This window comes from Copadichromis virginalis, linkage group LG1 (assembly GCF_057382275.1).
Source record: "Copadichromis virginalis isolate Kocher_CV1m ecotype Utaka linkage group LG1, C_Virginalis_male_GT1.1, whole genome shotgun sequence".
In the NCBI taxonomy this organism is placed as follows: Eukaryota; Metazoa; Chordata; class Actinopteri; order Cichliformes; family Cichlidae; genus Copadichromis; species Copadichromis virginalis.
Window position 1 is genome coordinate 12,631,582 of NC_140618.1, and position 23,451 is coordinate 12,655,032.

Genomic DNA, 23,451 nt, shown 5'->3' on the forward strand with positions numbered 1-23,451 from the left:
CAGGTGATTTAACGTGGCTCTGTCCTGTGTTTCATTGTCTGATGAAGAGCTGGTGTGCTCAAAACGTCATACACCACGAGATGCAATAAAAAACATTATTTTAAAAAAGAAACTGGAGTTCTGCATTGTGCAAATTATTCGAGTGTTTCCTTTCCTTTTCTTTCCTGCGTTCCTTTATGTGTAGTATAAAGCCTTGACCATTAGGGGGCGCCGTTTCCCACGCGGCAGCAGTTTTCCTCCGTTTGGCTGAATCATTTTATCCATCATCATACCCAGAATGCAAAGTGAGAGACAGCGAAACCTCGGCAGACTGGAGCCTGTTGGGTTATCATGGCGATAAGAGGCACGTCTTCCCCCTGAGTCTCCGTGGCAACAAACGCTTTGCTTTCCCGCTACATGAAAACACACGCTGAGCCCCGAGCAGCGCGGAGACCTGCCGGACTTTCAGCCCAGATTGGAGGAAGGACATAGCGAGTGACCGTCATGGCAGCGTCGGAGGAGCTGTACACAAAGGTAACGCGAGTGTGTAGCTTTGTGTAGGTGCCTGCTTTTTGTAGCCGGTCCGCTAAATAAATGTCCGAATCGTGGCTTCACCCTCTAGGAAAAATAGCTTTATAGCGTTTTGTTCGCCCGACGAACAAAACGCTGAAAGTTTGATTTTTGCACCTCGGGGAATGTGCAGGCTCTGTGTCCGCGGCTGCAAATGAATGAAAACGGGGTTGAAACCGCTTAAATCTCGTGTTTAGGTGTTTACATGTAACCTTGGATGAACAGCTGAAATGGGTGCAGCTGACAGATGCAGCACAGAGTCGTTTCCTCGTCTCTTCCTCCTCCCTTCATAGTCCTCCTTTGCGTGCAGAAACATCTTCCAAAAGATTTACTTTGCCATTGGATCTCCAAAGAGAAAAACACATATATTATTTTTTACGTTCATATTTTAATTTTACTCTCTGGAAGCCAGGGGGCTAGGATGATGCAAAGGCGGTGCCAGCCAACATGGAGGCTCTGCTTTTTCGGCTTTAAACCCTGTTATTTAAGCTTTAGCTCAAACCTTTGCATCGACATATTTTAATGTCAGAGATTACTTTGGATTTAGCTTCTTGGCTCAGTTGTATGAGCCCTTTCTTTATGTACTCTTGGCTCATGCACATAAAGACCGCCGCATCCGGACACTTTAGCATCCTTCCCCTCAGCATCCAGGATGCTCAAAGGCCCTGAAGCCTCGGTGTGGCTGTGCAGACCCAAATAGTCCCTGAAGACACCATGATACTGCTGCTAGAAAGAGGCCTGTGTTGCACTTTTAACTCTCAAGGTCATGCTGTTGTTTTGCTTTTACGTGTTGGTGGTTGTAAATGTGAGGCAGAGATGCAAGAAAGTGGTGTGTGTGCTTGTGTGAGGGAGAGGGAGGGGAGATGAGTCACCCATCCCCCTACTTTGACAGCTGGTGTCTTTAGTGTGTATAACGTTTGTGGTACAAAGACGGTGCAATGATTTCAAACCTGGACTAAACTCTTCTTTTAAGTGAATCTCTGGACCTTTTTGCAGTCTCTGTTACCTAAACAAAGCTCCAAGGAGGAGACAGTTTTAAACCTTTGGTCACCAAAAGGACACTGAAGTATCCTCAGGGCTGTTTTTCTAGAATCAGTTAAAAAGGCATGTGTTAATTGCTGCATGTAGAGCTAAAGCACTGATGGGAAATCATCTGGAAAGAATGACACTTCTCTGCATTGATTAGATCCTATTTAATGTCAACTTTTGCTGGTTAGACTTGATCATGTTTGAATTTTGTGCACCTATTGTTCCTTATCGTAGACTTGGATTGTATTAGAGTAGCTTTGCATGATTTAAAATAATCCCCATTGATCTTGTAGTGAGCCTTTGTTCAGCCCTTCAGTTCATCCAGTGTCAGAATTAACTTTTTTAGCTCCCTTCATTTTTTCCTTTAAGCCATCTTTCTTCTAATTGGCTGCCCCTCACAAACAGAAGGTTTGAATGGCAGGTGGGTGGAGCTTCTGTGCTTTTAGCTTAGAGCTATGTGCCTGAATTCGCTTACTGACATCCGACAGAGCAAAGAATAGAAAAAAACTGTCTGAAACCTGAGCTTTGGGCTCATAGAAACAACTTTTAGGAAGAGCACCACCATTCAAAAGTATCAATACATAGAAGAAAATAAGGAAAAGCAAAATAGGTCTTTGCAGACATCCTTCAGAATTGTCACAATTTACTGCATTTTCTTGAGATTGTGAATTAACATGATCAGGCTTTTGCAAAAGGGAAAGAGTGTTAAAGGATGTCCACACAGGAAAAGATGAGCAGCGATATGGCGACCAGAAACCAGGAATGTAAATGAATTTTAGCAGCTTGAAATAACCATCGTTGATTCAGAAGGGATGGATCTAAACTTTAAACTCTAATTTTTTTCCATCTTTTAAGTGAGAAACTCAGGAAACCACTTTGAATTTCTGTCATTTAGCACTTTCCTAGAGGTCATGAGGATTTCAGGTTGCTAGAGATTTCTTGAACAATCTCTAGAGTGTGTCTGCGGCTTTAGAGGGCTACCTATAAAGCCTGGAATGTTCCCAATGACAACCAGTGGGCTAAAAGTCATATGCAAAAAGCGAATCACTTTATATCTGGACAGGGATTAAAGATGTCACCTTTCCTTTTCTAATTTTGTTTTTTTAAACAATAAAGTGATTAACAGAGAAATTGACTGGCAGATTATTAATTAAGGGTTCTGCTGGGATAGAAAAAAAATACACATTAAGATGCATGGATTCTGCTTAAATAGCACTTAGGTGTTCGATTACAACCAGCTACCAATAGATGCTGCTGAGTTTGCTTCCTCTGCCAGCAGGATATGGCTTATAGCCATGCATCGACTGAGCTGCCTGTTTCCATAAAAATCTGTTAAAGCGGTGAAATGGCTTTAAATGCAGGTGAGTGTTTGGTCGTATGTGCTTGCATGGCTGCTGACAAGAGTTCGTTTCTGCTTTGAATGGCACAGTGTATTTTAGGAGGACTCTCTATGTGATTTGCTTTTCCAGCACAGGGGCGGGAAACAGTCTGCCCTCTGTGCACACGAGTCAGCCTTATAGGCGCTTACTGTGCATATGTTATCACAAACATCCACACTCACACACACACACACACCAGCAATCTGTGTTTGTCTCCTGCGTGACCTGACTGCCTGTTTAAAGAGAGGTGACTCAGGGGTGAAGTTCTTTGCTTTAAGACTCTAGTCTGTGTTTTGTTTTGTTTGGGTTTTGTTTGTAACTCGGACCAACAATATAAAACGGGTCAAGATCAAAACTAGTAAGAGGGAAAGAGAAGCAAAGAGAGGGCGCTCTCGTGGAGAGGAAAGCAAGCTGCACCTTAAAAAGATGACTCAGAGCTGAAAAGGCCTTTTACCGCACAACTGAAGCTTCAAAAATACACTTGAGTGTCATACAGCTGAGTGTTTGCTGCACTATAACAGGCACATGTGCTGTGTTTTTAAAATAGCTAGACTCAACATTGATTTGTAAAACTAAACTCAGAACTAGGGCTACCCCGCATAGCTTTTTTTTTTTTTTTTTTTTTTTTTTGAGCTGAGGTGACCAAGAGTGAGCAGTTGAGCAAGAAGGGGGCGTCTGAGAATATCATAAAGAAAGTTAAAAATATCAGCTCTGCTACGATTACTCAGAAAGTTACAAGCAGTGTACCTATACAGCCACTGGACTTTACAGGAGGAGGTGTGGCTCTTTCCCAGCTAAAGCAAGAGTGCCATAGATTTTTTTTTTGCAAAGTTGCTAAGTTTGCAACAGTGAAGTGAACTGAAGATTGAAGTTCTCTGCTGAGAGCAAGAAGGGTGTCATGCACTTTGAGCTGAGATGCTGGGTAGTTTTCATATTTAAACAAACAAACCAACAAACCAGTGAAGATCAGAATTGAAAAGAAAACGAACGTGTTCCAGCCGCACTGAAACAGCTTCATGATTCGCCGTGTTAGAGAGCTGAACATGGTTAGACTTTTCTTACCATGCATTGTTGCATATAATGCAATAAGAAGCTCAATAAGCAAAATTAAAAAAAAAGCACTCAGTAAGGAACAATCTAAATAAAATACAAAAGAAAGTCATGTAAAAAGGTTAGTGTAATACAACACAAAGTCTTTCTAAGTTGTGTTTATATGGGCTCGTTGAATGATCCAGCGTAAGATCCAGTTTTTCCTTTAATAGTAAAACATAGTAAAGGTTAAGTTGCAAAAACGGAGGAAAAGATAGGCATGCTAATAGTAGGTTAGGTCATTACTGCTATTATTTCTTGGTTGATTATGGTATCACACACAGGCACTAAAATATGTGATTATACTATGAGGCGGTTACAAAAAGATCTCTCTGTAGCTGATTAGAAAATTATTCCCACATGAGGTTTTCACAACGCTCAAATTAGTCTGCATATTGTATATTAATTACAGCACAGTATTTATTTATGCTTTTGTTCTTTTCTAAGATAATTTTTTTGGATAGTGAAGCAATGACAATATGAAAGTGGGGGAAGACGTACAGCAAAGGGCTGCGGGTTCATAATTCAAGTGTCAGTTAAAATGTAAATGTTTTCTACTGTAGGAACTTGCAGCGAGCTTTAAGGTAGTGTGTCAAACTGCAGGAACTGCCCGTTCTTCAGGGACATATCAGAACACAGTACTTGTTTCGCAGTAGGTATATCTGATCGGCCCTGAAAAGCTGCTGTGTGGGGCTTGACGCTGATTGGTTAAACCTATGCTAAAAGCAAAATGATCAACAATGTAAACAACAAGAATGAACAATAATGTCTCAGTTCCAGCAGTTGGTATAATTTTTTTTCATTTGTCAAAATAGTTGCAGAATTGTTACATTTAAATCACTGTTAAGGATTTATGTCATTTAAAAAGAAAATCAATTTCCCAATTTTTACATTTTTAGATTACTTATTATAGATTTTTAATCTTAACTGTTGAGTCACACTTAATTATATTGTTGTTGTTGAACTCAAGACTTGTAGTGGCTGGTTTTTAAATTTTATATTGATATTTTAATTGTAATTTATCCTTCGAGTCTGAAATATTGTTTACACTGAATGTTTTTGTAAGGGTTTTTGGAAGGCTGGCTTTAAAAAGGATATTTAACATAAATATTCTTCTTATTTCTATTATAATATTTATTATAGGGCACGTCAGACCTACCCAGCATTGCTGCAGTGGAAAGGTACTTAAAAAATGTCATATTTTTATTCTCTGTATTGTTTTTGTGATTGTCCAGCTTGTCTCACCTCTAAAAATTCTCACTGTCTCAATTGACATGGGTCCTAAGCTCAAAGAGCTGCAGGTTGTTTCAGCGAAAATGAGAGCTGTATGATACGAGATAACCTGTTGAGCAAGCTGCACATATGGCCACGTGCTAGTTAGTGAAGTCACACAGTGAGAGTAGTCAGGAGCAGATGATGGAAGGGAAAACACCTGCTGTTACATCACTGGTTGGGGTGTTGCCAGCATGTCTGACCTTTTCAACCCATTGACAGCCGTGCATTGTTGCACTTCTGCCATAACTGAATGATCATTTTGTCTCATTTATTCTGGTATCAAGACGCAGACTACCTAAGAGACCTAAAATGTGGACAAACCTTTTTTGAAAATATTATTTTATGACCTCAAGTCTAAGAATTAATTAATTTAGTGGAAAGAAAACCATTAGTTTGCATATTGTAGCTTGATATGCTGATATCCCTAACCCTTATGGCATTAGCCTGAACTGACCTAAACTTGGTATCAAAGTCTTTATTTCTTACATATGTTTATTACATTTTTGTCAATCTATGGAGAATTATAACTAGCAAACACGCTGCAGATGTTAGTTCGACAGAATATCGGTACCTTCATTTTGCTCTAGCCTGTTTCAGTGGTCTGAACATGGCAAGTCAGTGATTGTACAGGATATTAGAAAAAAAAAAAAAGTTCACCTGTTTAAAACACTAATTTCTTGCATAGAGTTGCCTGCAAATAAAAACAACAATAACAACAAAACAAGACAGCGCCACAACCTTTAGTTTTGGCTGCTTTTTTGTGCAGCTGTGTATTAGCCACCATGTTAGCTTGCAGTTTAGTGTGTTTGTCATTATGCACACTTTAGCTGCAAACAGGTGGCCCACAGTTTACTGAGAACCTAAAGTGATATGTTGGACTCCAGTTTAACATTGATGCAGATGACTTTCTGTTTCAGTTATTCACAGTACTGCAATACCATTGTGATACTATAGTGGTAGTATTGTATCGCAGTCTGTCGTGAGTTAGTGTAATTGCCACCCCTATTAAATGTGACATTTTTAATGATACGTTAGCATGCTCGTGTTACGAAACCCAGTTTGATTTAAAAAAAACTTCACGAATAGTCAGATCTGTAGGTGTTTTTCCAACTCGTCAGGTGGCAGGTTTTATATTATTCAACGTCATGGGTTTATTTTTTCCCCTTTATCTGTAATTGAGAGCATGTGCATTCAGTTACTGCCATGACCTGGTTAAAGTAATTGCGCAATCATGTTGTACTCGTTCATGCATGAGGTCATTGCAATCCAAACCAAGATACATGGAAGTATTCTATGGCTGAATGTTCGTGAGTAAAATAGCGAGTCCTTTTAATGTGACTGTGTTGATGTATCATCTGATTTTGACCAGAAAGCATAAATAATGACCAGAATTCAATGGTAAAAGAAATAAATAATTACAGAATTTCAATATTGCTTTACGGGAAGATATTACGTTCCTTGAATAGGCTAGCTCCCTTCATGTATCATCCAGGTTCAGTTTTCATCTTTGCAGCTCCCGGCCTGCAGTTGTTTTTCAGAGCGGCTTGTGAGACGGTCCTGTTTACTCGCCGTCTGCCTCGTAGATCATGTGATCAATGAAGGAAGCTGAGATTTTTGTTGACAGACAGCTGGGAAGGCCAGTCGTCTGCCACGAGGCAAGGAAGTTTGGGGAACGTCGTTGAACGCCGCTTGTGTCTGCAGACACAATGGGAAGATTTCATCTGCCAGCGAGCTTTGGAGCTCACTGCTCGATCAGTTAGTGTCTGGTCTTGTGGCGCGTGTGGCTGGAGGCATCCACAAAACCATCAGAGTCACAGCATGAGCTAGAAGCTCGCTCAACAGTCAAAATGAACCGGGAGTTGGAGTATATGTTTCTGAAAGTAAGTTTTTGCTCCTTTTTAAGCTTTAAAGAAATTCCTCCCCTCTTGATTAAATAGTTGTGTCATTATTTTTTAAGGAGATGGATGCTTTTAATGATAAACTGGTGTTTCTCTTTATGTCATATAAAGAACCTTTCTATGCTGTGATTTTGAATTTGGTTTTATTACATTGCCTCTGTAATGGTGGCTGTGGAGCCCCAATCCTGACATGCCCTTTGAAATGGTTATGTCACTGAAATCAGAAGGACAGTAATAACTTCCACTTAGCAACAAATCAGATTTTAGCCTGTGCTGAGTTTTGTTATCAGAGTAACAGCAACATCTTTGTTACGGTTTGACGAAATTGAATCAGTGGAAGTAGCTTGTAGTTTTTCCTGCCTGTTTTGGATGCACATCTGGCTTTGCAGGCTTCAGTACAACTTTGTTGGTTGGATGGACCAGCAATATGTTCTTCTGGATAACTTATCTAGCACTGTCATTGCTATCACATAGATTTATTTGCTTTTTATTGACTATTTTAAATAACAGCTGGAACTGTCTTCCACTTACTCTGTTGGTGTGTTATGGTGTTGTAAATATAAGAGAGGACAATTGTGGGTCCCATTCTCTGCTCTTATATAGTGCAAAGAGGCAAACAACACTACTCCTACACTATGCCAAGAGTCAGCACTGGCCAAACTAATGTGATTAGATGCTGATCAGCGTCACAGCCTCTTAGTAAGAGATCTTGGGCAGTCAGTAGACGATTGGCACGCTAGTTGTGCCAATGGTCTAGTTGGGAGCGCAGACAATCAAGGTTCCTTCCTACCAAGCTCTCCAACAGCGCTGAAATCTCTCTAAATCTTGGCGTCATGCTGTGTCTGCCCAGCTGAGCAGAAAAACAGCAGATTCTCACATGAGTGGTATCATGTGATGAGGTTTCTGCAGTCTCCATTGACCGCTTTACTGAGAATATGTGAGCAAAACACTTTTTCGCATACCGCTGCGGCTGTCTGGAAGGTCGCCTTTGCCAGTCTGTGCTACAAAATATATTAAGGTTTTCATCCATTTCCGCTTGACTTACTTTTATGAGGTGCAGTGTACTTGTCTAAATTCCTTTTGCTCCTCTGTTCGGTCAAAAGAACAACATTGTCTCAGTCACTAGACCGAGGAATAGATATTTTATTTGAAGACAGTTTAGCTGCATGTTTGATGTTTCAGGTTGTTCAGCCATAATCCTTCTGAAATGAAAATTATGAGAATCTGAAATATAGTTTTGAAGTTTTTTGCTCTTTTTGTAGCAGGTAGATTACACCCAAAAACCAAATACCCAGAGAAATACAGTCATTTGGAAAATTGTAAATATGACAAAAATCAATAGATTTTCAGTTACATTTGCATGGGAAAAAAGTATAAATCATGAAGGGATTTTTCCTGGCTCCAAATAGGCAGTTAGGGGTGAACCTCTCATGATAAGCATGATTGATCCATAGATAGATAAAGAAGTAGGCTTGTGTTACCTTAGCAAGTCTATGGCTCCTTAATATTTCTGCCTGCAACTGCAGTATGCAGTAAATGTATCACTTTACTGAAGAGGACAAACCCAGCCATGCAGGCTCTCACTTTATGAGAAGGTGAGTTATAAGTGGGGAAAAGAGACTTGCAGTAGGCCAAAAGGTGCCCACTTCTAGAGCGAAAGCTCAGAGCTCCGTATTTGCATCTCTTTAATCTGTTGTTGACTCTGAGCAGAGAGTAAACACTTCTGATGGATGCCCCGCCCCATCGCCACATCCTTGCAACCCCAAAACGTTGCGCTTTACACACTCCCAGCTTCCTGATCTCTGTGACATTGAAAACCTCCAGTACACCTCCAGTTTCTGCATTAGCAGAAATTATTTAATACAGAGAGGCGTTGCAGTCGAATACGGAAGAGTTAAAGCTGAAATGACTTTCAGGACGTCTGCAGGTCTTCTGTGATAACATCAGTTCTGTCATATTCAAAAGGTACCACAATGGCTCCACAGTGTTTGGTGGAAGAGGTTTAATCTTCATCTCAGTAGTTTCTTACTTCTTTCATTTGTTGATTTTTAGATGCTAAGAGCACAAACTTTGGCCGTCATGTAAAGAAGTTGCGGTGTAATTGAGTGAAATACGATTAGCTGGTGTTAAGCCAGAGGTAGCCTAATCAGTTCCTGATCCTTTGTCTCAATTAAAACAGGATTAGCATCAGCTCAACTTGCAACTTCAAGACCTTTCCCTTCTGTTAATTGACCTGCTGACCCCTACTGTGTACTGAAAACCTTAAGTACAGGAAGAAATCATTTTTGAGATTAAAAATGCGTTACACAAACCCAATCCCAAGATTGTGCTATTTGACCCTTAAAAAGAACTAAAATACAGGATTTCTTCTTTTAAATCATTGTCTTCTGAATGTAGCCAATATGAAACAGCTGGAGCATCTGCTATGCTCTCCCCCCCGTATATATAAAGTATATATAGTGTCAGCTAAATTGTTGGTTTATGAGCCAATCATCAATGTTTGGAGCAGGGAAGAGAGCTAAAGCAACATCTTTTAGACGGCAGACGATATAAGAAGCTGCACCAAGACATAGTATGAGATAAATATGTTACTTTCATCCATGAAGTCATGCAAAGCTGCTCTAGTAGTCCATGTGGTATTCAATGAAACCTATACTACAAATCTATTTAAAAACAAAAGTAATTAAAATAAAGTTGACCCTGAGATACTTCCAGAGAAGTATCCTCTTCCACTTGGGGTAGCAACTCATTCCCATCTTGGAGTGGGCGCTCCACCCTGGGTGGGCTTTGCTCACTCTTAGATAAGGCCTCAGTCATTTAGGAGGAGCTCAGAGTAGACCCTCCATAGCTCCACTTGTACTAGCTTGATTTATTATTTTCAGAGAGCGCTTAAAATGGGGAAGGTTCATTTTAGAAAAAGGTGTTATGTCTAAAAAAAGTGTTCCCTTCATATTTCATACTTACATTTGTATACATGGAAAATCTTCCTGCATGCCAAGGGTCAGGGGAATAAACCGCCAGTGGAGGTCATTTTGCTGCCTCCAAATTCACGAGAATCTATTTCACGGCAATTTGCTGCTTATTTGATTTTATTTTGATTCACTGACAGTCAAAGAATGACCGCCAGATCAGTGTATGGACGTATTATGCTCAATGGATCTGGAATCGAGCACAATATGTTCCCTTTAAACTGTTTTAATAAACAAGTCAGTGACTCTGTCTTTTCCTGAACTGTAAGAAAATAAACTGGATACGCCAGGATTAGTTTCAAATTAGAACAACAATGAGGGACAAATGGAAGTTAATGCTGCAATGTTTATGTGCTGGTTATACTGTGATATTGATAAGAGATGTTGTTTTCTCTTTAGGAGTGAACACATTTTAAATCGCCACACAGAAAACATTTCATCCTTGCTTTGCTGCGACCAAGCATGTGCTGCATGGACGTGTCTTGCATTCAGCATGTGGGGGGAAAGTAGAGACACTGTAGTCACATGATTGCTGATGTCACACATGCTCTGACGTCTTTGCTCCTTTATTGTCATGCCTCCCCTCATTGTCTGCCACCCCAGAAGACACCAGCCTAGCCTAACCAGCCTCCATCCATCCCTTCCACCATCCACCCGTGTCTCTCTGTCTGTCTTTGAGGCAGACAGTCGCTGCACCCCGACTCATCACATTTTTCTCTCCAGCATTTAGATGCTATTCTTTTCCAGCTTCTTTTTCACTGTGGACGATGATGTCCTTGAAACATGTAGATGTCTGTCAGTTTCTGTGTGTGATTGCGAGTGTGTGAGAGAGACTGCGTGGTTTCAACCTACATCTCTCCTCTATTTCCGAACCCAGGGGAATTTGTTGGACTATAAATATGATTCATTACCTCTGCAGCTGTACTACAGTGCTGTCTTTCCTTTCCCCCTCCATGTATGTCTGCTAATGTGCAAATTGGGAGCATATTTCAGTGTTAACTAATTCAGGATAATCGTGCCTCACACCTAGTGGTGTGTGAAACAAGTGCTCTGTGTGTGTGTGTGTGCTTTTTGTGACAATTACCAGGATCAGAAAGTGTGCAGCTTTGCCTCTGTGAGGTGTGATGATGCTCAGAACTTGCTGTTGCTATTTTTAGTCTCCATCCTCCTCCTCTTCTCCTCCTCGTTCTTTCTGCCTCTTTGTTGCCATGAGGCTGGCTGCTGGGATGGTCTAACACAGGGAGTGATGACATGTTGGAATGAGGAGGAAGATGGTAAAAGCCTATATTCACCTGCTTATAATTCCATCCAATCTGTCTCTCTTAATTCCTTTTAAGTAGCTTTATGTGTATAGAAATCATATATATTAACAACCACTTATGAGTGTTTTGTGTCTTATTTATCTGTGATTGCCATGCCAGTGGAAAATCCCTTCGCTCCTACTTTGAAATTTCAGTTGCTGCGAACCAAATAGACTCTGCAGAGAGTTTCTCATACTGCAGTTGAACAGGCTCCAACTCCACACTCATGGACTGCAGCTGGAAACGGTAGCCTTTGTTTGGGTCATCTGAAGATCCACTTTTACACTGGAGGATCACTTTAACCAGAAATTTAATCAGGTGAACAACTGGTTTATGTACAGGTACGCCAAACTCACCAAGGCTGCAGAGGAGATGAGGCAGTTTGAGTCTGTTCACTGGATGAGGAACTCACTATAGAGCCAACGTATTGTTGCTCTGTTATTTGTTACCAGAGTATGCAGTGAGATATAGTTTTGCAAGTGACACAGAAAAAAAGAAATGCGTAAATTACATTCTCATTCAAATCCTGCTCATTGAATACAGCTAATTATCAAAGGACAGTGTTGGGTGGATGTTACTGAAAAACTTTGATTCTTGTCTGTACCAGGGGCACTGGACTCTGTTTTTCTTGGATTAATATTTTTGATAAGAAAAAAAGACTTCAATAAGAGAAAATACAAAGGTTATGGGTTCAACAAGCCCTTGTTTATTTTCTAGAATAAAACTAGTCCATACTGAAAAACTTTTCATCATTTCCTCCTTTTTTAAAAATATTCTGTTTGGCTGATAGAAAACTTACATACACTATCCTCCCGAGATCCAGCCTATGCAGTATGCCCTCTTTTTATTCCCACTTTTTATTCCAACAAACTTTCCTCACAAGAAAGTTACAGCTGCCAACTTTAAAGCCACAACCAAACATATCGACCATGAGTTAATGATGGTGGTCGTTATCTGGCACAAAGCAAAATCTCTCTGAAGTTGGAAGGAAAATGGTGGAAAGCTTTTTATGCGTTTACATGAGCTGAGCATGGAGGAACAGTTTCTGCTGTACGGGCTGGTAGAGTAAGGCCAGTTTTCCAGCAGCTATGCCAATAACCTGACCTGTAATATTAAGATCACAATCTTTAACATGATTGTACAGCCTGTGCTGCTTTGAGAAGACTAAACGGAGAGAAAACACCAATATAAACATGAAAAGAACCTAAACCTTCATGAGTAAAAGCTTAAAAAGGACGTTTCATTTAAATCTACCTTCTTTCTTGTTTTAGGAGTTTTGTGCCGCTCAGTCAAACATGCTGTTTGATAAGTTTTTGCCTTGCAGAGTGGTGTTTATACTTGTCTTAGGCAGATGGTTGCCTCTCCGTGAGCCAGAGGTTTCTTTTTATAGTCTTTACCTTGCAGTATAAAGGTTTTGAGGCCACTGTTGTTGTGATTGTGTAAATAAACTGGATCAAAATGTCTGGAGAAAGCTTGGTAGGGGCCATTGGCATGTCGATGAATGTTGCTCTATTTCATGCTTTCATTTAAGAAAACATGCATTTGATCATGTCTGATTTTTTTCCAGTAATGAACATTAAAAGTGGCTCATCTGAAGCGACGTAGCAGAATTTACCAGCAGCCTCTCTAAAAATGATCTCAGCAGCCATCCCAAAAGAATGTCACTTTTACTAAAATTGTTCTGTTCTCTTGTAGAGAGTTATCTATTTATTTAATTTTGAATAAAATTACTGTAAATCCACTGGAATTCAAATAACAAAGTGTCTCTTATGAGAGATAAGGCAGGATGTTTGATGCTGCAGATGATAGCGAGCATCGGTGTCAGACAGTAATGTGGTTGAATCCTGTGGTTTGATCATTTGGGTGGTGTGTGAGAGCTTCTTCCTTTTAGCTGCTGTTTCATGTGTAACTCGGCACAGACGCATAGATGTGCAGTTTCTCCGTCTCTCATTGTCTTCAAACATACTGAATACAACAAACAACACTTATTGTGTGATACATAAATTAGCTCATATTTGTAGATTTATCAGCTAGTACTGGCTTATCTAAGACATGCTGGTATTGCTATAAAGTAGGTGCTGGTGAGTAATTGCAGTACAGAAATGCAAAAGATATCCAACTTTAAAATGTCACAACACGGGGACTATAAGGCTGTAGAAGGCTACTGTAGAAGTAGCTGTTGTGCATTTTGCAGACTTTAAATGGTCATTTGCAGGCCTTTAAAAATCCAACTTTGGATCCACTGTCACAAAAGCATTTATATACTTCTTTTCTACTAATAGATTGCTGCTGCATATCCAGGCTTGGTGCTGTTTGGAGAACCAGTCCACATGAGAACTGTAATTTCTGAGACTGTAACGAATGTTAAAAATTGATCTGTTCACTTTATTGCGGCTAATTAGTCCCGTTTTTGTTTTTTTTGTTTTTTTGTATTTTTGTTTTTTTTCCCTCTTTCAAATGGGCTTCTTGTGAAAAACCTTTGGGACTTGTGGGTCACTCTGAGGTAACGCATAACTTCCTCTCTACCATTCAGCAAGCAGCAGCACCCAGACAGAGTTGTGCACTCCCTGTGTGACATTGTGTTGCCTCTGCCTGTCTCTCCAAGTGTAGCACATTGTCAGACAACATTGCCGTTATCAAATTTGACCCTGCTACCCCCTTAGTTGGGCAAAGCTTTAAATATTTCCTATTTATTATCATTATTAACTCAGACATTTAAAAGATGGTATTCAGGACAGCCCTAGTAATTTCCACCTGGGGGATTCTGGGCTGAATCTGCCAATCATTGGTAGGTGCCATTGGTGGTTTAACCTCGTAGGCCACCTATACAAGTTCTAACTTCATCCCAGTAATTTTGTGTCCTGCACTGGTTCCCTTTTATATGGATGCCAAAACCTGGCAGTTTGGGTAACAACACTGCTTCAATGGAAGAGTTGACTTTTAAGAGTTTTAGTTTTTAACCTCTTGGGAACACAACTCTATTCGTTTTAATGTGATAGTATCCTATTTTTACACACCTTAAATATTCCCTATTTACTGTGTTCCATGCATATCTTTTTCTTTTTCTTTTTTTCAAATTTTCTTCATCCTCTAACTTACAAAGATGCTCGCTCATTTCTAAGTGCCATTCTCATTTTTCTTAAGTGCCACACTATACATAGCCTAAATATACAGGTCACAGTGTTTAGTGTTTCTGCACCAAAAGAGAGAGAGATAGGAATAATGTGCATAACCTGAGGACTTGATAGAGCTTCCATCCATCATCTATCCCTTTCTGTGTCTGGGCCATGGGGCAGCATTCTCAGCAGCGATGGCAGGCTCCCTCTCCCTGGCAATCTCATTCTTTTGGTCACTACCCAAGCTTGGGACCATGGGGTATGAGGGGAGGACTTGGATCGACCGATAAACCAATAGTTTTGTTTTCATAGTCAGCTCTGTCTTTACCAAAACTTACCAGTGCACCTGAGGTGGTTTGCAGACAATTGTGACGGGGCTGGAATGAGAATCAGCACTTTTTTTACAGGTGAAAAAACCCCTAATTGGTTCACAAGGCTCTAAAATATTAAGACTCAACAGTTTCTCTGCTAAAGCTGCCATTTCACCCCCACCACTCTCATGCACTATGAAGGGAGGGTTCATGAGGATTTGTGTGACTATGAGGTCATGATTCAGATGATCGGTAGTGAAGCAGCAGACAAAATTAACCACTTATTCTCCCGTTATGCTCCTCTACAGTGAGGTCTTTGTCTTTTGCTTCTGTGAAATCGTCATGAGCAGTTTACGTAATGAAGGTTAAAAAAATCCTTTAGGCCTGAGAGCGTTCCTGAAAGTTCAGCAAGGATTTTTATCGTCATGTGCTCATTAGATGCTCTGGAAAAAATTGGCACTTTTAATATTTCTGTATTAAAAGTTATTCCTGTTCATTTTTCCCCTTTTGTAATGTTAAATATGCTGCATGGTTCTCCAGCTGACTCCTGTACAGTTGGGCTTCCTTGCATAAGTGTGGGCATGCGTCACCATTTATAAGCTAGTCTCTTCAGCCATGTGACCGGCAGCATCCATCACTGTATTCTCACATTTCTGTGATCAGCTGATTGCCTCCGGTCACATGTATGTAAGGCCTGAAACACTTTTCTGGTGATGCCTGTGTGTTTGTGGGTTTGAAGTTATTATCATGCAAGATCCACTGCTGCTTTCTTTAGTCAGTATAAGCTAGTGTTTGTTCAGTTGTTTGTTTCTATAACTTAACTGACCATTAGGAGCTGAGTTCTCATGACTGTGAAACACAGAACCCAGTGTTTTCTCTGAGGTCACGGATATTAAAAGGATATATTGGATATATTAAAAAGGAGGCGTTTTAGTAAAACTGTCCTGTTGTCCTCCTCCATTTGAATTGAGCAGAAGGAAACCTAAGTGATTTGTGTTGGCATGGAGCATCAGGTGGAGTGGGTTTATCCAGAGATGTGAGAAAAGGGGAGATATGTCACTCAGTGAATCGGGAGTTCAAATTTATGGAAGAATTCTGCAACAGCGAAGATGGTTATATGTGTATAACTTCCAGGGAGGAGAAAAAACCTTATTTTGTAAAAAGGGCAGAAAGCATGGGTTGTTTTTGTTTGTTTGTTTCTTTTTAAATTACACATAGAAATGGCCCATAGGTATGAATGTGAGTGTAAATAGTTGTCTGTCTCTCTGTGTTAGCCCTGTGACAGACAGGCCACCTGTCCAGGGTGTACCCCACCTCTTGCCCTACAATAGCTGGGATAGGCTCCAGCACCCCCCGGCGACCCTGTGATAGATGGATGGATGGATAATTTCATTTAAAAATCATGGCTGGGAAAACGATAGAAATTTGGATGTCCATAGAAACGGTCCTGTGTTTAATACTATAAACGCAGCAGCATCTCTGCAGTTTTTATGCAAGTATTAAAGCACTTTATTGTGTACCTGATGTGAAATAACATGTCTGGTTTCTAACTTTATCTGTTTTTGTTTTTTGTGCGTGTTTTTCTGTGTCTCAGTGTGCTCGGGTTTGGATACCTGATGTAGAGGAGGTGTGGAAGTCTGCTGAGCTCACCAAGGACTACAAAAGTGGAGATGTCTCCCTGCAGCTCATGCTGGAAGATGGAAAGGTGAGGATGATAAGAAGAGGAGCAGGGTGGGGGAAGAAACAGCCTCTTCCTCTTTGTTTTCCCTCCCCTCTTCTTTCTCTTGGTTTTTCTGTCTCTCTGCAGGATTCCTTTATGGAGAGCGCTAATGATAAAACCAATAACCACTAATGAGATGTAGCAGAAGCAAAGATGCCCCGTGGAGCATTTTTAATGTATCTCAGTACATTTAATTTGTTGGCTTAGAATAAAAACAGCTACCAGCATGAAGCTATTCCTTACCATGAGGCACTCATTTAAATGAATGCCTGATAGTGGCTGAACCATTTACTATATTGCCCGTAGTGATTTAAGATTTATGCAGTCATATTTAAAAACACAGACTATTAACAAATCGAAAGAAACACCAACATAAAGTGTCTCGAGTGTGTTGAGCCTCTGCTTCCTATCAGAACAGCTTCAACACATCTTAGTATCGATTCTCCAAGTCTGTGGAGATGAAGCATCATTCATCCAAAAGATGCTCCAAAATTTGTTGTTTTTATGATGGGCATGAAGAATAGGATAAAGGTTTTGTTCTGTTTAGCTTCTCAGCTGCTTAATATCGCTAAAACTTCAAACATTTAAAATTTAATTTGTTGAAAAGTGCCAAAGAACAATCAACAGATTTTGGGTGTCAGTAAAGGTCAGATGGAGGGAGGTTCATGAGGTTTTTTCCTTTTTGTTCAAGCTAAATGTCACAAACTACCTATCCCTGGGCTTTACGCTGCCATAAAAGTAGTAACAATCCAGGTTAGCCAAGGTTACTATAGCTGAGTAAAAATAAATTACCTCTTTCAGTAAAATGAAATAACTCAATTCAAAACCAGACTTAGAAAAAAATATAAAAATAAGATAAATGTATAGAAGACGTCTTCTGTCTGATGAGGCAGATGTTGTTGTTTTTGAGTCACCTACCCTCCGTATACCCTCCAAATTAACTAATTAACAAGACTAAAGTCGACACTAAAACAAAGCATTTTCAAAAAAAACCCAAAAAATTAAATGAGCAAATCCACTCAAACCGAAACTAATTTTTTTTTTCTTCCAAAAAGCAATTAAAATATGCAAAATGATAAGAATTCTGATTTTGATTAAATTGAATAGTTATACAGCTTTGGTGCAATATGCTCATGTGTGTTAGATGACCTCTGCTGATCATAATAATTCAATTATTCTGTGAAAGATGTAGCTAATCTGTCTCAATCTTGATATTGTTTTCCTGAAGATTTCCTCTTACTGAACCAAATATCCTTATCAGACAAGTATCTGAAATACAGTACATCCATCTCACAAAGATATAAAAGGAGCGAGCAGCAGAAGCTTTCACACAGAAAGAGGGGAGCGAAAATGAAAACAACATTTATACTCTCAAGCTTTGAGCGGTGGGAAATCAGTAGCCTGTCTCATGACATTTCTGAGAACGTGGATATGAAATAGTGTTCAAATACCCTGTTAGCGTGGACCTCTGTTAGTGGTTATATAAATGATCTGATCTCTTCAGAAAGCCCCAGACAGAAAACAGCAGCATGGAAACAGTTTAAAGATAAAATCTCTGAGTGGATTTTATTGCAGGACTTAATTTAGTTTGATGTTAGCAAAGCAGATCTTTTCTCCTTTTAGCAGTGGGTTAAAAAACATGTTCTCTTCTCATCATTTGATCAGTGGGCATAGTGAGTTTAATGGTGACATTGTATTGTATAGAACCAAATAATCTACTTGGCTGGTAGTTCCTTATTATGGTTAGAAACAGCACATTTAAGTGCTGTAAATCTTGTAATATAGCTTATATCGCTCGAGTCCCTTCATTTTTTTTTAGTCCTAGTCGAATATTTGTGTCTTCGTTTTTTTAACTGAACCCAGACGTCCAAATGAGGTTGTCTGGACTCAGAGTTTGGATGACAAGCTTTTGACGAGTCATTGGTGAGACAGGGTAGAGCTGACATACCTCCACATCAAAAGAAGCCAGTCGAAGTGGTTCAGGCATCTGACTAGGATTCCTCCCGGGTGAGTTGTTTGGGTCATGTCCAACCGGGAGGAGACCTCTGGGCAGACCCAGGACACACTGGAGGGATGTTGCAGCTCTGCTGGGCTGGAAACATTGCGGTATCCCTCCATAACAGGTGGAAATGGTAGCTGGAGAGAAGTAGGTTTGGGCATCACTGCCCCTGTGACCTGGACCTTGGTGACGAGTAGAAGATGGGTGAATGTTTTTCTGCAAGTTCTAACAAATCTAAAGTCTCATTTTAATATTTTAACCCAGGATTTTGTACCAATCCACCATCTTTTAATAAAACGAATACCTTGTTGTGCCATATTTTGAATAATGTGCTGTTTCTTGATTAAGTCCTGTTCTTGTGGTCGTCCTCAGAACATTGAGCACAAGCTGGACCCTAAGACAAAAAACCTGCCTTACCTGCGAAATCCTGACATTTTGGTGGGCGAGAATGACCTCACAGCGCTCAGCTACCTCCACGAGCCAGCAGTGCTGCACAACCTCAAAGTCCGCTTCATCGACTCGAAGCTTATCTACACTTACTGCGGTAAGCAGGTGCTTCGTCTATCAAAGATGCCAGACTGTATGTTTGCAAGTTTAAAATTACAGCGTTAAGTAATGGTGTCATTGAAGGGATAAATATTGAATTGTCACAGAGTTCCTTTTTAAAGCTGAAAGTAATATAAGCTTTATTTCTCAGCTTATTTTAATCACCTTAATAATGGAAGATTTATTAATTTAAATAAACAAGCTCTGTCTGCCTTCAGCATTTTAGCTACTTTATTCCATTATCCTCACTGATAAACTCAAGACATGTTTGCTATTATTGTAAGACAAATTCAGTTCACATGAGATAAAAAGATAATTAACTATATTAATCATTTATCATCATAACAGCATAATTCCTCTTTATGTGGTCTTGCTGCTGTTCAGCTCATTCTTCCGTTTTTTTTTCTCCTCGCGTCGTAGGAATCGTGCTTGTGGCCATTAACCCGTACGAGACGCTGCCCATCTATGGAACAGATATCATCAACGCCTACAGCGGTCAGAACATGGGCGACATGGACCCACATATCTTCGCTGTAGCAGAGGAAGCTTACAAGCAGATGGCCAGGTTTGTCTGAGCATGTGTGTGTTACCTGAGCAGGCTTGGTTGAAGTCTCCCTGTTGCTCAGCCCTGCCTCTCTCATTAGAGTTTGTAGGTCAAAGCGGAGCCAGAAATAGCCACACGGTGGTCTCACTGACTCTCCCTCTCTTATTTTAATCACATGCGTAGCCCACAAAGACTCTCTGCAGGAGCCAACTAGTAGATCTTTGCACTCTCCTGGTGGGGGCTCATATCATTAACACATTGAATATTGACAGGATGTTGCACTAAGTTTTCTCAGACCACAGGGCAGTGAAGGAGGGCCAGAGGCAGCAGCCACAAACATGTCCACTATCTCATGGTTGCAATCCTCTTTATATTATAATCATTAAATAATCATATGTTTATTGTAAACTAGGGTAAGTCTGTAGGTTAGTATTCTATTCAAGTTCTTATTCAAGTGAAATTTGCACAAAGCTTCAGAGTCCTAACTGATGCAATATGTTTGAGACTGATTGAAGTGAAACTAAATGTATGTAAACTCAAATCAGAGTGAAATTAAACTTCCCTTAAAGCCTGCAAAAAGGATAAACGGTGGCTGGAGGTGGAGTAGGATCTGCAACTGGAACTACAGAAGAAAGGTGATGCCTTAGGAAGTAGCAGTATGTAAGGATTATGTCTCATGCATAGAACAAGGAAAGTGACCTGCAGATACATTAAAGTGTACAGACCTGCGATGCTTGTTCTGTCAGCAGGCTGAAAAAGTATTGATGATGATAGCATGTGACACTTCCTATCTGGCTCCTGAAATTGTGTGTGTCACACTTTTAATTATGAAACTATATTTAATTTGGACTGAAAGCTGTAGCAATTTGCATCCAACTGTTTCCATTCTCTTAATTACACTGGTCTGCAAAAAAGAAATCAGCTGCATGGGATATTTTTGGTAAATTTGATGATTTTTAGGGTGCTGAATCCAAAAATGATCTCCATTTCCCTCCGTCATGTATTTTATTACAATTAACTATGCATAATTTTTCTTATAATTGAACAAAGAAGTAAAAAACCGATTCCTTTGTGATTATGTTTAACACTACATTTACTATTTTTGTCTGTGAAACCTTTTCTTCTTCTCTTCGATGCTCCTCTGAACACACTTTTGCTTCATTTCACTTGATTCTTGCTCTTAGAAATATTAAATTAATGTGAGAAATCATTATTGGATATGTTTTTTTTTACTCAAGTATAAGATACCCGATTTCAGTTTAAAAAGGGAAATTGTATGCTTAATTAAACTAAAAATATGAGTTTTGCAAGAAAACCTGGAAAAATGGAATTTAAAAAATATTTCCTGGTTTCAGTGAGTAAAAATCTGAAACAGTCAAAAAATCCTGTGCAGTTATTTGGTTGCAGACCTGTGTTATTGTTTCATTTAGTGACATAAAAAAAACATCCATATGATCCCAATACTATATTGTAATCTACAAACTGGACTTTATCAGCATCGTTATGCATGAACTATAAAGGCTGTTTTGTTTCGTTTTTTAATTTCAGGGATGAGAGGAACCAGTCGATTATTGTAAGCGGGGAGTCTGGTGCAGGAAAGACGGTGTCAGCCAAATACGCCATGAGATACTTTGCTACGGTCAGCGGCTCAGCCAGTGAGGCCAATGTGGAGGAGAAAGTCTTGGCTTCCAACCCCATCATGGAGGTGAGGACTCGATCCTGATCGTTCACCTGTTTTCTATTTAATTAAATTCACTTTTGTTTATATAGTGGTGGTTCACAACACCAGTCATTTGACAGCATTTTACCTTGTAAGGTGAGGACTTTGTAATAGTAAGAAAATAAACACCATGATCAGATGATCCTTTGGGAGCAAGCACTTGGAGATGATGGGGAAGAAGAACTACTTAGACTTTGTTAAATAACTTAAACGTGACCTTGTCTAACCTGTATACTTAAAATTACAGATCAAAACACACGTTGTGCTTCGGCACTACAGTCTTACAAAGTTTACGTTTATCGTTGGAAGCTAGGTTCCTTCCCCTTCATAACAAGAATTTTCCTGTTTAGATTATTCGAATCTTTGTCTCTCCAAAACTTTTTTTTTTTCAGGGATTAAAATTTTCCTTCAGATTGTTGTTGTCTGTCTGTGTTTCTACTGCAGTGAAGACCTGTGAAGCTTAGGCAAATTAGTCCTGACAGCTGTTTTTACGCACGTAACAGCCAGGTTGTATCTCGGCTGTCTGCGTCTGTCTTTTCTTTTCAGTCTGCATCAGAGCTTCAGGGCAGTGCGATGGCCGCACTTACACACATCAAGCATTGACAGCAGACTGGAAGAAGCCTTCTCTTCATTTAGAAAAAGCACCTTCCCTTGGGTATATGTGGAGATATGAATATGGTGTATTTATTAGTGATTTGTATCTATTTTATATGAATCACAAAAATAGTGTTTTATTTCTCTTATTTACTACTTCTTATATACTGTTCATTCACTTTCTTCCTCGGTCACCCACAGCCGTTTGTTGTCCCATTCTCTTTCACTCTCTTTGAACAGTAAGTTTAAAGCTGCCATCATTTTCCAATTTCAATTTTTACTTTTCATCTGTTTGTAATTTAAATGGTTGTCTTCAGCTTTAAGCCTCACCCAAACGTTTTTCTGGGCTACTTCCCAGAGTAGGTACGTCTTTCTCCCCTGAAAAAAGTCTTAGACAGAAGTCCTGTCAGGGAGGTTTTCACTGTGGTCACGCAAAAAAGAAAAATCCTCTTGTGGAAATTGTGGTGGAAAAGGGCCTCTCCTCTTCCTTGCTTTCATTCTTACTCGTCTTTACACACTATTTTGTTCTGTTTCTTCACCAGACTGTGGCCTCAGGCTGCTCTGTGCTGTGATAACACAGGTTTTGTCCTTAAGTGTGCTTGTTTGTGTATTTGTTCCCATGGACTCATAAGTCCAGGAAGGTTGCAGAGCTCTTTTCTGCCCCTTATGCCACTCCTTTAACCCACCCCTTCCCCCACCTTATCCGTTCTTTCCTACCCGTCTGCTAACATCACTCTCCTCGACCACTGCTGCTCTCCCCTTCAGCCAATCAGGAACAGGCTGACAGAATGAATAGAGAGCTTTCTTCTTTTGCTGCGGTGATGTCACTTCAGCCTGGATGCAGAGTAGATTGTTGCATCGATTTCACAGAACCTGTGTGTGTTTGTTTGTGTTCGTGACAGAGGGAGAGTGTTTGAACGAGGTGTTTGTACGTGTTGGCTGATGCAGGCAGAAATTGGAATACCTGCTCTGATAAAAGTCCCTCTGTCTGCAGTGAAAGACTGTGTTTGACCTTAATTCAACAAGAACCCACAATTTAACTACATTTAACGGAGCTGGTTCTTAACTTTGTTTTGTCTCTGGGCAGCTTCAATGGTCTATTTACATCAATATGGCTGATTGAGAGCTTGATGTACTGTTTTGGTTTTAGAGTAAGATGAACATAATACAGAAACTTTGGTCTTTATGTGCAAGTTGTACATCAGCCTTTAGGATGAGAGAACTGACGTCGCCAGCAGTCAGATAGAGCCAGCTTAGCTGTTTCCTATCAGAAGGTAACAAAACCTGCCTACTGATTAACACCTGGTACAACTCATTGTGGCGTTATGGGGTAAAAAAAGAAAAGCAATATCAGTCAAAAGAAAAGAAGAGTTTAGATGCAAGAGCCTCTAAAAGCCGCCTCTGTGAAAACC

General features: G+C 40.0%; 1 protein-coding gene across 2 annotated transcripts in view; it reads left to right on the forward strand.

The window, feature by feature from the left end:
* The first annotated feature begins 243 nt into the window (after nt 1-243).
* Nucleotides 244-23,451, forward strand: part of myo5aa (myosin VAa) — a 67,388-nt gene continuing 44,180 nt past the window's right edge. Inside the window, exons 1-5 of one of the 2 annotated variants that reach the window (XM_085451126.1) lie at nt 244-513; nt 16,511-16,621; nt 19,008-19,179; nt 19,602-19,746; nt 21,274-21,430. In XM_085451126.1, the coding sequence (XP_085307252.1) occupies nt 484-513; nt 16,511-16,621; nt 19,008-19,179; nt 19,602-19,746; nt 21,274-21,430 (615 nt within the window). In that variant the 5' untranslated portion in view covers nt 244-483. The remainder of the gene's footprint in view (nt 514-16,510; nt 16,622-19,007; nt 19,180-19,601; nt 19,747-21,273; nt 21,431-23,451) is intronic. The other variant, XM_085451131.1, reaches the window with a different exon arrangement.